A 13,099-nucleotide genomic window follows, 5' to 3' on the forward strand; every position below is an offset into this window, starting at 1 on the left:
CTACCCAGTAACCTACAGTTTAATTTGTTACTGTATTTTGAAGACTCGGACTTAAGTTGCTGTGTAAAATAGTAATGGAGTTTTAATGATTCCTTCTCTAGATTTATTATTTTATGTCTTTTAAATTATCTCTTGTCCTTTCTACTTCCCTGAATTATTTCAGTATTGGATATCATTTATCTCTTTAATAAAATACAGTATACAAAGAACATGGTAAGTAAAACAGTATTTCAAGCTGGATGGAAAACTTGAAAGATTTATGCATTCTTTGATCCACTCATTAAGACAAGCATTTGTGTACTCTAAAACTAAGAACTCCAGAAGCAATGCAGCACTGTCTAATCAAAATTTATGTTAAAACACTTGCTTAATTAACCCTAATAAGGAGGAGTATGCTGATGGAGGAGGCTGGTACTGATATTTTTGGTTTTGAAATTGAAAAGCACGTTAACACTTTTTCCTGTTTGTTTTGTAGGCTGGAGTAAAGGGAAAGCTAGGCAGGCTGCTTGGGATATTTGAGGTGAGCTATTTCTTTTACCTTTTAGAAACAGTGTTGGATTTTTTTGTTGTTGGGGTTGGATTTTTTCTTTCCTCATTAGAGTTGATAAGTGTGATGTTATAGTTACAGTTTTAAGTGCTTAAGTATTACCTGCCTATAATTTTGCAATACTACTGGAAATGCTGCATTAGACAGGTGATTTCCTTCAGTTGTTACAGGATATGGGAAGATCTGAATAGGAAGTTTTCAAAGTACTTGGAACTTTCCTGAAAAGATAAAATTACTACTTGGACAACATCTAGAACTAAAAAAAAAAAAAGTGAAACCAACACTGATAGATCAAGGATTTCTGAAATATCACACGTCTGTTTTGGGGCACTATTTTGACTTTTCCTCTCTGATTAGATTTTGCTGAAGTAACTGGTCAACTTTCACTTACTTCATTGTTAGACCTATCAATTTAGGTATCTCATTATGGCTTTGATTCACTAAAAAAGCTAAAGCTTTGGATAACAGATAAATCTAACCTTTAGCAATAATATGTAGTTCAGAACTGGTAGTTCAGTCTGATGTTTGAAATACAAACAGCACACGGGTGCATGCTAGATACAGCGCTCTTACTATTGGCATTTGCCCGCTTGTGCTCTGGTTCTAGACGGGAGCAGACTGTAGAAACACAGATGAGAGTCTTCAGATCATAGTACATCCAGCTTTATTAGGTTGTGCTGTATGATGGGGGAGAGTGGAAGTCCCTCCAGTCAATTAGGTATGAATCTTCAGTTTAATTAGAAAAGCAACTTTCAGAGGCAGTGTATTCCTGATAGCGGTTTCCTATATGAAATATTAGTCGTGCATGACTAGTTGAAAAAGTGCTAAAGGTGTCCCCATTGTGAGGTATGGAAACAATGACAAAATTAGGTAAGTTCCTGTTTGTAGTTAGTTGCACTGTCCCATTTTCTGATTTGTTTTGGGTTTGAGTACACCTGGATGGTCCTACACTTCAAAAACTTGTCTGTTTTTTAACTCTGCTGGTTAGTCTACAGAAATATCCTGTATTTCCCAGCTCACACCAAAAAAGGCAGGATGCCTATCATCTTGTTGCCTTAAAACAGGGCATGCAAGGGATGATGATTCTTTGGTAATTCAGTTCTATGTTCTTCTGACTCCGTCTACCACTGTCTAGACCAGAGGAGATAAAAATCTGTGTTGTGGCCCTTTTCTAGCTTACTACTAACTTAAATCAAGGCCCTCCTTCAGTTTCACAACGTGGCCCCCCAAACAGTCGTTAGTACCATTGAGGGGGCCACACACCGTGACCTGGGGATGGAACTATGAGATGGAAATTATATTACTGCCGAGTCTTTGTATTCTGGAACTACAGCCAGAAAGGATACATGTTAATAGATGCATTTACTCCATTTAATACTGATATTGACAAAGAACTGTCTTGGAGTATTTTTATTTCCTAGTAAAGCACAACAGTTTAAAAACTCTACTAAAGTTGTAGTGAAACGGAGTTAAGTAGGGATGGTTATTGGCACAAGGATAAAACCAGCTGTAAGGGGAGCTAGGGCATAACATCTCTTGGTTCTTAATATAGTTGTAATCGTAGATGGTCATGGGTATTCTAGAAGCTCAGTTCTTTTCCAAGGGGCAGTCTGGTTTGGTTAGTCAGGTAGCACTGCTAGCGGTGCGCCGCTGGCCCGCTTTGGAGCTAGCGGGAAGTAATGTCCACACAAATCTTGCGTGGTCTGCTTGTGGCACTGTGACCCTGCCCTGAGCAGATACCTCTGTCAGTCTCTGTATTTGACTTGCCTTGTTCAAAAAGCGTGTGCTTTCTCAGTAGGTGGTTAAGTACTGTGAATGTGGCAAACCTGTCGAGCAAACAGATGGTAATGATTTTTGCATTTGTCATGATTGCAAACATAGGCTATTTAATTTGCCTTATTGAGTGAAACTTTATAGCCAGCATTGCGTAGATGATCTGGCCACATGGCACAGTGGGTTCCATCTTGCAAAGGTGTTTTTAATAACCTTTAATCTAGGAACATGAGTTGTGGAAACAGTTTTAGCAAATGTGCTCTACTGTAGTAACTTCCAGCTTATGTAAAAGACAAGTAATGGGCAGTACTAGTGGGCAAGTGCTAACATTAAACTGGGTGACTGAGAGCACAGTTTGGTCCCAGCTTCACCACCTTCAAATACACTTGGGTTGTTTGTTGGTTGTTTGGTGTTCTTTTTTAGCCTAGTAAAACAGAATAGCTGTTGTTTTCAAATAAATTTCAGTTTTACCATCCTTTTGGGCCTGTTCAGTACAGATGTTTATTTAGTGAAAATAAAAGCCAGGTTTTGATGGCAAGTGTCCTTCAGAGGTAAGTAATTTCTAATCTTACAGTTGTTGTGGTAAGTCTGTAAGTTATTTTTTGCTGAGAATTAAAACGTCTACTTTTAACATTCAAGCAGAACCAGGATCGGAAGCATAGGACGTACGTTTATGTTCTTACTGTGACAGAAATACTGGAAGACTGGGAGGATTCAGTTAATATAGGTAAACCCATTCTCTAATACATTTTATTAAGCAAACCTTTTTCATTTTCTGAAGCAATTCGTGTAATTCTGGGGGGAATATTAATTCTATTCTATAAACTGAAATTACTGAAAATCATGATGTTGTTCTTCCACACCTTTTTTGTATGCATGTAACAAGGGTAGCTTCCAATATAATATGTTAATATAATATAAGGTTAGAGTATTCTAAACATTATGATGGAATAAACCTCATTATTATTTGTTGATACAGCTCTTTTTTTTTCCTTTTTTTTTTTAAATTTATTTAAAGGCCAAATATTATACTGATGAATTCCCTTTTCCTTAGAATGTTTTGCTGTATGATAGTCTTACGGTGGTTTTGAAAGTGCCTTTGGGGGGGGGGGGAAATACTTGGAAAGTTTTGATGTTCTTTTTCCCCTGATTCTTCTGGGGGGGCAGAAATCATTTGTATCTACTTTCACCTTAGCCTAATTTTTCAGTAGTGGTAGTGCTGACCTCAAGAGGGATCCATTTCTGTGTATATATATATGTGTATGTCTTATAGATATCACTGTCATGCAGTTTAGTTAATTAACATCCTTTGTGATGTTGTATGGGTCTTACACTTTGAATTTAATAAGGACAAAACCAGTTATGTTTACCTAAAGTTTAAAAAAAAAAAAAAAGCTTAGTTCAGTAATAGTATTTGTCCAGCTGAAATTTTAGCTAACTAAGAACTGGTATTAAAAAAAATTACATCCTACCCTTGATTGGTTATGCTTTGCCCTTTTCAGGAGGTGGTGCTTTAGGGGTGTTAATAAACTTAGCAATATTGATCTGTCAGCAGATGGCATGTAACTGTAAGAGTAATTTCAAAACTCTGCTCAGTTTTTCAGGTGGAAAGAGAACGTTTTGTTTCCAGTACTATCTAGTTGTGGGGAGCGTACCTTCTTAATTGCATGCCAGGTTCCCTGTGTAGCAACACTGGTCAGTGGTCCATTACCTAAGAGGGTCAATATTGGCAGGAGTGGGATTGTTTTGAAGAGTTGTACCTGGAACTCTAGAGGGCCTGTGAGGGCAGTACTAGTCTGTTCCTGCTCTACGCCAGGCTGTGGGGTGGAGGGGAGCATCCAGCACCGGCATGGCTGCTGGCTTCCTTCTGGGGAGCGCTGTGGGCAGTGGATGAACGGCCCTGTGGGGCCACATACCTTGGTCTTAAACAAGCAGTCTGTAAATGTCTTAATAATGTTCAAGCACGGTACCTGTAACACTGCAAAACTAAATGAAAAACAGAATTAATCCCACTTTTAGCAGTACTATCCTTGACCTTGTCTAGAAGTATTTTCAGAGGCCTCTAATATTAAAGGACCTATATAAGAACGATGATCTTAGGACTATCTTGTTTAAGATAAGTCCTAGACCTAAACATATCTGTATATGAGATACGCTATTTTTTACAACTTATGGCTAACCTGAGTAACATGGATATGTTTTGAGTATGGAGCGCTACTTTCTAAATCTGACCAAGCCATTCTCCTGCATTTCATGCTTGCATCATGGGTGTTGATTCTTCAGACTGATTTTCTGCTAGGCATGACAGTGTAGGAAGTCAGTATTAACTAATTTAAATAAAATATCCTTTTCCCTAAGAAGTAGATTTGGCTTTTAGAGCATATGAACAGTCATCCAAACTTCTGCCCAGTATCTGCTTTTAAGAGAGTTATCTGAAAGGCTTTATTATGAACTCTGTTTCAGTCAGCAGGAATGAAAATCTCCTGTGTTCACCAGTTCTTTCAAGGTCTTTTGACTCTGTATCTTTTGGCCAACAACTTGGAACTTCTAAAGTAAAAGAAATGAGGAAAAAGTGAATGATCAAATAGCAGCAAATGGTGCTGTTACAAATTTGTAACTGTTGTTCTTTGTGGATTATACTCATTCAGGAAGGAAAAGAGAATGGTTTAAAGTAGAAGATGCAATCAAGGTCCTTCAGTGTCACAAGCCTGTTCATGCAGAGTACTTGGAAAAACTGAAACTGAGCTGTTCACCCACTAATGGAAACTCTGTGGTTCCCCCTCTTCCAGACAATAACTCCTTATATGTCACTTCTGCACAGACTTCTGGGTTGCCCTCTACTGTGAGATAAACACTTGGATTACCTTTTTATTCATGTCATCACAAAGGGGAGACATCTGTGATCACGTGTAGGCATCTGTATAACTGTCGGTTCTAAGTGAAATATGTGAATGTGTCATAATGTCAGATTTATTTGAACATGTTTTTTCCTTTTTAACAATGTAAAATAGTATTTCAGCAAACCAAAGCCATATATGGATTTTTTTTAAGATGCCTTAATAGGCCATTTTTAAAAAAAAAACAAAACAAAACCAAACAAAACATAAACTTGAGTATATTAAATTTCCATATCTGCTAAAATAAAATATGCATCTCAGTGGTGTTCAGCTTATTTAAGACTTAGTCAGTTTTAGTCAGTAGTTCTGCAAGAGTACTTGCTTAGAAAAAAGCTTGAGCAAATAGTCTTATATTAAACTCTTACTTGGTATCCGCAGATGAAGCGCTAAGATCTTAAGATGGCAGTATTTGGGTAAATGGGTGTGTTGAAGGCAGAGATGCGTTAAGTGTTACTGCAATAAAGGACTAAACCACATTCAGCCTGTCAAGAGCAAAGGATACCGACACTAAGCACTGCTTGCCTCAATTATCCAAAAGGTTGCCTTGTCCTATGCAATCTTCACATAATGTATAACTAGAGCAAGAACAATAACTTTGTCTTGCAACTACCAAAACTATACTGTTGCTTCATCACTTGGTCAGCTGATGAACTGTCAGAAGACTTACATGAAAAGCATTGTAGGTCCCTCTTGCCCCATTTGGTTTTTTCCCTTTTATTAGCATTTTGATAAGTATCTTGTTCATGGTATAATTACACTGCAGGTTCCAAAAACTTCTAATCTTCAAGGAGAAGCATCACGCAATGTTCCTGCAGTCTGTTGTAATTTAAAAATGTTTAGAGGAAAGTAAGGCTTACCCTTATGCTACAGATATGTATGTCATCTTAGCATGCGTGTGTTGAGGTGTCTGGCCCAGCAGAAGCTAGCAGTGGTACCTCCTGGCCTTGGAGACAGGTGGGTTGATACTTACTTACACTAGTGGAAAAGTAATATTCCTTTGTCTTGCTCTGAAGGTCTGCTGAAAGCCCTAGTTTGAAGTTAACTCTTAAATACTTCAGTTTTACTGGTTTAACACCCAATTGCTTTAGCTTCTTGAATTAAAAGCTGGCCTCTTGATAAAAACTCCATTGGAATAAATGAGGTACAGCTGACAACTTCCCTGTTCTGAACTATTTTTTTTTTTTTTTTTTTTTCAGCCAAAAACATGAAAACTAAATCCACTCTTGGTCTTAATGCTTTTACCATAGGATTACTCTCTCTATGTATGTGCGTGTGTATGGTTTCTTCTACAGGAACACAATCTAATTCATACGAGTGTCCTAATTATGAATTTTTTCTAGGATCTAAACCCAGCTGTAACTCCTCTATAGCCAGCCAAACCAGAGGCTGAGGTAGACCACTACCTCATATGTGAAATTTATTCTGGGTAAAGCTCATGCTCTTACACAACATTTGAACTTTTGTAAATAGTCCAACTAGTAAATAGTGAGTGTAAAATGGAAAATAAATGTAATTTAAACCTTTTGTTACTCAGTACACAAATGGTTAACTTCTACTTTTTTAACACAAATTGTGTAAAATGCTGCTATGAATTTTCTTGTGCTGTTACACTTTTTTAGGAAAAACCGTTGCCACAAGTTACTCCTTAGAAAACTTACCCTGTGCCATATGTAAATGCAGTTAAATTAGGGAGGCAGATGATCTGATCTCTTGATGCTGCTCTCTTTGAAGAGGCATAAATACTACTGACAAGAGGCATGAGCCGCAAAGCTGAAGACTTCTGAAATGTTGGGTAGGATGCTGCTTTCCATCCCTGTATCTCCTATTCCAGGTCGCTTTCAGAACTGGAACAAACACACAACTCTGTTCAGGTGCACCTTAGAGGTGGAAGTATCGTTTCAGTCATGAGGTGGAGGGCTGGGAAAGGAGCGTTGATGCTTCAGTAGCACACACAGGCATATGCATACTTTATACTGACCCTCATCTAGATTGGGACACCCTTTGCTTGGCTCACTTATTTACACTAAATGGTCTATCAAAAGCAATGTTTTGCCAGGTGAAACACAAGGAGGTAGAGTTGAGCGTGTTGAAGAATGTCTAATCTTTGTTAAAATCATACCCACAGTGTGTAAGAGTCCCTCTGGCTCTAAAGCTGCCTTTAAAAGAGTACATCATTCAGCTCCCTTTTTTGATCACTTTGATGCTCACTTTTTTGTTCAGTAGTCATTTTAACACTTTAAATTGAGCAAACTTGTACAGGCTTTCTTGTAACAAGATTGTATAGAATCTGTGAAAGCTAAAACAATCCAGAGTTTTAAGTTCTTATTCATAAAAAAAAAAATATGCTTCTGTCTCCATTTTGCATTCTTGGAATGAAACCAGTCCAAGCTTGTATGAGATTTAGTGGTAATGCATGATCTTATTTTGTAACTCTTGAATTATGTATTTGATAATAATGTAAAAATGTACAGTATTGCTGTTGCTAACAAACTCAAGAGTTGATTGCCTATAAATATTTTGGTTATTTTTTTGGTCACACACATTTGAGCTGCTCAGTAGTGCCAGACAGATTATTTTTTTTTTTTTTAAACAGCATTTCTTGTATAAATCTCTTCAGTCTCTATGCAACCTTCAGAATGAAGCTCTATTGCTTAATTTGACTTAGACTCCCTTTCAAGTTCTGTGAATTTTAAAGGTAAATTGAAAACACATCAGTTACGCTACAGCAAACAACTGTAGTGAACAGGCAGTGGTATGGCTTCAGTCCTAATGAAAACTGATGCTAAACTTCAACAGAAAGGGTCTGTATAAAAATCAGAATAGGAAGGCTAAACTTTTTTTCTACTACCTATCAATTTAAATGTAGAAGCATTTTGGTTTTACATGCATCACCATTTAGATGGGCTAAACTTATTTCATACAGAGCACACTTGAGATTTTTCTCGTGTCATAAATTCTGTACAACGTATCCAGATTTGGTTCTCCAGAGGTGAAAGGGAAGAGACAGGTCGTCATCTGCAATTATCAAAAAGTCTAGTTTGTACCGCTGCTTTTCCTGGCTGTTAGGGAAATACTGAGGTATTGCAGAGAGGCTGTCGAAAGTGAAAAAAATCTTATTTTGGTGCTTACTGCACCCCTGACTTAGCCTAGCATTGGTCTGTTAACAATGTGCTGTGAAAAAAACTGAGAGGCAAACTGTTGGTTTACTTACAAACCATGTTGGTGAAGTGAAAACAAGGGGTGGGGTGGGGTGGGGGCAAATTAAGTTGTAAACATTTTGACCTGCTTGCATGGATTTTCTTTAAAGATTGATGTAAGAATTTTGACTTTTTATATTTGAGAAATACCAGAATAAAATCTAAATTAGTCCTGTGGATGATGTAGTCATTCCATTGCAAATACCGCAAAAGAAGCGTTTGTGCAAGAGTCTCTAATAGCATCTAAAATATACCTAGTTTCATCTAGTGTGTTCTACTTTTGCCTTGTTAAAAGTGTCGTCCCTCCCCATCTACTGCACTCTGTGGATCCTCTCCAGCCAGGCACAGTTCCGTGCTGTTACAAGGAATGGGTATTTTTTTGAACTTCACAACATGCACACCCTTAGAACACACATCTCCACGACCCACCCCAGCTCAGAGAGCACTGCCAGAGCTCAGCCTGCTGCTGCAGACCCCATCTCTACTTACCTTGCTTTTTCCACCTTGTTTTGGCACTGAGCAGTTACCCTCTTCATCCTCTCAGTATGACTTCAGACAAGCAGACCATGACCACACACCCTTCTCTTTGCCAGATGAAAGAGTTTTACTGTAGTTGTGTCTGGTTCCTATCAGAGCATCTCCCATGCATCATGTGAAATTGAAGGACACAAGCAGGGTAAAGCGTGTGTGTCACAGCACAACACAAAAAAGGAAAGACAAAATGATTGACTTCTTTTCCAAGACTCAGAAAGACTATAAGAATCTTCAAACTTTTAAGTTGAATGTGTTTGGTTTCTTTTAAACTTACCTTCTTACTTTCTACGCTGTTCTGGCCTCAGTATTGCTGTGATGGTAAGCTAGGCACCGCGTGCTCAGCTCAGATGAAGCCAGCACTGTCCACAGTCGGAGGGCAATGCTCCACCAAAGGAACGGTATCGCTGCTTAGCCTGCAAACAGTCACAGGCATCTCCCTGCCTGTGGCGATCCGAGTGCTCTGGGCTATGCACCACCTGGAACAATGCTCTCAAGACAGTTTTTCTGTCCCTAAATAAGCAGGAAATGTTTTTCAAAGAGCTAGTCTAGGAAGGCTAGAGACCACTGAATGAGCCTGCTATCCGATCAGCTGATATTTGCCTGATGGCCCACGCTGAGCTTCTAAGCTACCAGTGGCAGCACTGGTTCCCAATAGCTTTCCCTCATTACCTGCTAACGCCAGTTCTGATGGACAGACAGTATGGAGCAGCACGCCCAGCAATGCATACGACTGGCCAAGTACCGTCACATTACACTACCCTGGCACTGGCTGCCCGGTGGCCTGGCACCCCTTACACCCAGACCAGAACAAGGCCCTTGTCCTAAGGGACTTTTTGCTGCCATTTAACTGCTTAATTCTCCTGAACACTTCCTTCTTTCCTGCCTTCTGGGTATGCCGCTAGCACAGCCTGTCTTTGAATAAGGCGGGAAACACCCACAGCAACTGAAGAAAGGAAAAATACCATTAGAATCACCTCACTGTGTCTTATTCTTCTAGATTTGCCACAGATGCCCCTCCATAAATTTATCAGTACCCATCCTAAGCCTTCAGCGTTACCTGCAATAATAATAATTGAGTAGCTGGTGGGAAAACCACAGCAGCAGTACTTCTGAAGGCCCAGCAGGTACCTGGGCTGAGGTAAGCACACCTGCTACAGCAAGCAACAACTGAACATCGCACGTGAAATCTTTCAGATCTGTAAGTGACCGTGCAAGCCTGTCAACACAAATCCCGGACATCTGAACTTGGGTCCCTGCCAGGCAGGGAGGAGCAGATGAGGCCTGAGCCAAAACTATTCCACAGCAGCAATGAAGACAAGAGCCCAGCCTACCCCAGAGTATCTGAAACACAATTTTTCAACCAGTACTCCAGTCAGAGGCATTTCCCATAGAAAATAATTCATGTTTCCCTTTTTAAAAAATAAAAATCTTTGTTACACGCCACAGTTACAATCTCTTTATCTGGGAAAGCTCATGCGGTGTGATGTACAGAAACCGCAAGTACAGTCCCTCCCCGCGCTCTCTACCTTGAGGGATTCCTGAGTGTTCAGCGTCTTGGTGATGGGCTAATCAATGGTGACAACTCCCTAGCAACAAACTGGGCTACCAAGATGAGTCATCTGAGGGTATAATCCCCTTTCCTAACACAGATCACTCCGTGGGTAGGTGTTCAGCTGACAGCTTCCCCTACCACCACCCTTGAAATCACAGCAGTTTTAATCCTTGCCTTTCTGCCCTGCAGACAGTCTGTGTGCTCACACCGAACCCCTTATCATAAGGGTTGAGGGGAGTTTATGAAAGCAAACACCACAGACAAAGCAGTTATGCTGCTTTTAATGTCACTCTTCCAACGTGCTTCAGTGCAACTTAACAATTAGGTATTTGCTTTAAAATCTTCCTGCATGCTTTGACAGGCAAGATTGCAACATCCAGTACAAAATCTATCATAGCGGACATAATTACTAACTTCGTGCCGTGCCCATTATGTAGCATGCTTTAGCAAAGCTTAATACATCTGCCAATGAGATTGCACTAGAAATTGTCCAAGCTGTGCGCTCAGGTAGCAAAGTCTTGTACTAAACCAGGCAGACTTAAACACAGGCAGACAAAAAACCAAACAAACGATACCATCCTCAGGCTGTGTACCAGAGCAGTCCTCTCTGATGGCTTGAGGGCAAGAGAGGGGGGAAAAAGCCACAGCAACTGGAAGGTGATTTGTGAGAGAAGTTATCAATTATTACCTTCCTTATTTTAACAGATGTTAAGAACTGTTAGGAAACTGTATTCCACCCCGATGGCAGCCCACTACAGTTGAATGAAGCTCAGTGTCTATGTGATGAATAATCACTCTTCCTTTTATTTCAGTGTCACGTTACAGTCAAGACATGTTACTGACAAAACCTACCAGACACTTTAAAGTAACCCTCAAAAAAAAAAAAATCCCAAGAAGGAATGTACATAAATCAAGATGTCACAATTTGTTACGTTACGAGCCCATTAAGATGTTTCACAATAATCTCGATGTGCTGGAAATACACTTTCTTGAAAGCTATAGAAGCAACGTTTCACTTGGTTTAGACTAAAGTCAGCTAAGACACAAAAAGCCTGCTCCATCAGTTCCCAGCGATAATACGCTTCACACGCATGACAGAACATGGCTATACATGAAGAGACCACCACTGAATGGTTATGCAGAAAGAAAAGCCTTCCAAATCCTCCTCTTGATCTGAAGGAAAATACTGCAAAAGTATTTTGCATGTGTGGTCTTAGAGCTCATGCGATAACCCAGGCTCAACAGGTACCACAGCTACTACCTGGACACTAACATATAAAATGCAATGTCACCATTCTTGCACAGGGTTTCAGGACCTTTAACACACAGCACCAGTAATACTAGAGGAAAACCATTTATTTTACATTTACTGTTAATTTATCCAATGGACATCCTCCACTAAAAATGGAGATATAATTAATGCTCCCTGAAAGATGGCTGCATTTGCTAACCAGCTGTAATGGCAGATGTTAACAGAACTAACTCTTGAGTATATTCAGAGCCATTGTCTGAAACGTCTGCTTAACTGAGGAAAAAGTTATATCTAACTGGCTTCAAAGAATTTAGCCTAAAAGTTTCACACATTCCTCAGTATAAGACAGAATGAAATTCCCAGCTTGGTTTTATACAGGGCTCTTAAATCAGGTTTAAAAGTTAAATAATATGTATTTAGTATGTATCATCAGCTTCAAAAGGTTTAAGATATGCCTGAATAGACCCCACAAAGTTTTAGGTTTTAGGAAGCCCATTTAAAGTTTCCTTCATTACAACTATCATTTGCAAATGCTTTAAAAAGATCAAAAATACAATATTTTACCTATCCTTTTACACAGTTAATTTCATATATACCATCATGATGTACTCATACATTCAAACTCAAGACAGCATGAACTTCTTTAATAAAATCTCAAATTTGTTGAGATAGTTAAAAAAAAGAACGCAGGCACATAATGGCTACTGTGTACTCAAACTGTTCTATAATCCACTTTATTCAGTCAACAGCAAATGAAGGCAAAGGATTTTTTCTATTAACAATATTCCATCCAGAACTTCCTCAGTTTTAACTACATCCTCTGATCAGCTCTAGCACAGTTTTAAGCCCTGAACATACAAATACCTAGCCATCCGCTACCTGGCCTCGGCTCTGGATTCATCCCACCTAGTCTGAAGTTGAATTGCATCACTGCCAGTTCAGGTCCTGGTTCTCTATGAAAGGAAAGGAAAGCCACTTTCAAAGCAGGTGCTTAGGTGGGTCTGACTGTCCCGTGGGGGTGCCCCTTGTCCTTGGACTACAGGCAGAGCTGAGGAAAGCTGTGTATGTAGCGTAAGGTAAAGCTTTAAGAGGTAGGTGAAGTGAATCCACAGTTTACCACAGCTCACTAGTCTCAGCTGCCTGCCACAGAAGTTGCCCATGTTAATAGCACATATAGGATGTATGCCTGCTAAATCCAAACACATGCTCACTTGTAAAGGGGCGGGGGTAATGGTGCTTACCCACTCTGAAGAGCAAACAATTTGTTACAAGCCTTGAATGCAACTTTGGCTTACATTCAACACAAACTACTTTTAAAACAGTTCGGGGGATTGGGGTTATAGCTCA

The 13,099-nt window shown here is 39.5% G+C and overlaps 1 protein-coding gene across 4 annotated transcripts in view; it reads left to right on the top strand.

Annotated features, from left to right (window-relative positions):
- The window catches only part of NUDT4 (nudix hydrolase 4), a 29,287-nt gene extending 20,696 nt beyond the window's left edge, over positions 1 to 8,591 (top strand). Inside the window, exons 3-5 of one of the 4 annotated variants that reach the window (XM_055711298.1) lie at positions 476 to 520; positions 2,960 to 3,047; positions 4,969 to 8,591. In XM_055711298.1, coding sequence (XP_055567273.1) covers positions 476 to 520; positions 2,960 to 3,047; positions 4,969 to 5,171 — 336 coding nt within the window. In that variant the 3' untranslated portion in view covers positions 5,172 to 8,591. Of the gene's footprint in view, positions 1 to 475; positions 521 to 2,959; positions 3,048 to 4,783 lie in introns of all 4 variants that reach the window. The other 3 variants (XM_055711299.1, XM_055711301.1, XM_055711300.1) reach the window with 3 other exon arrangements.
- The last annotated feature ends 4,508 nt before the right edge of the window (positions 8,592 to 13,099 follow it).

This window comes from Falco cherrug, chromosome 5 (assembly GCF_023634085.1).
Source record: "Falco cherrug isolate bFalChe1 chromosome 5, bFalChe1.pri, whole genome shotgun sequence".
In the NCBI taxonomy this organism is placed as follows: domain Eukaryota; kingdom Metazoa; phylum Chordata; class Aves; order Falconiformes; family Falconidae; genus Falco; species Falco cherrug.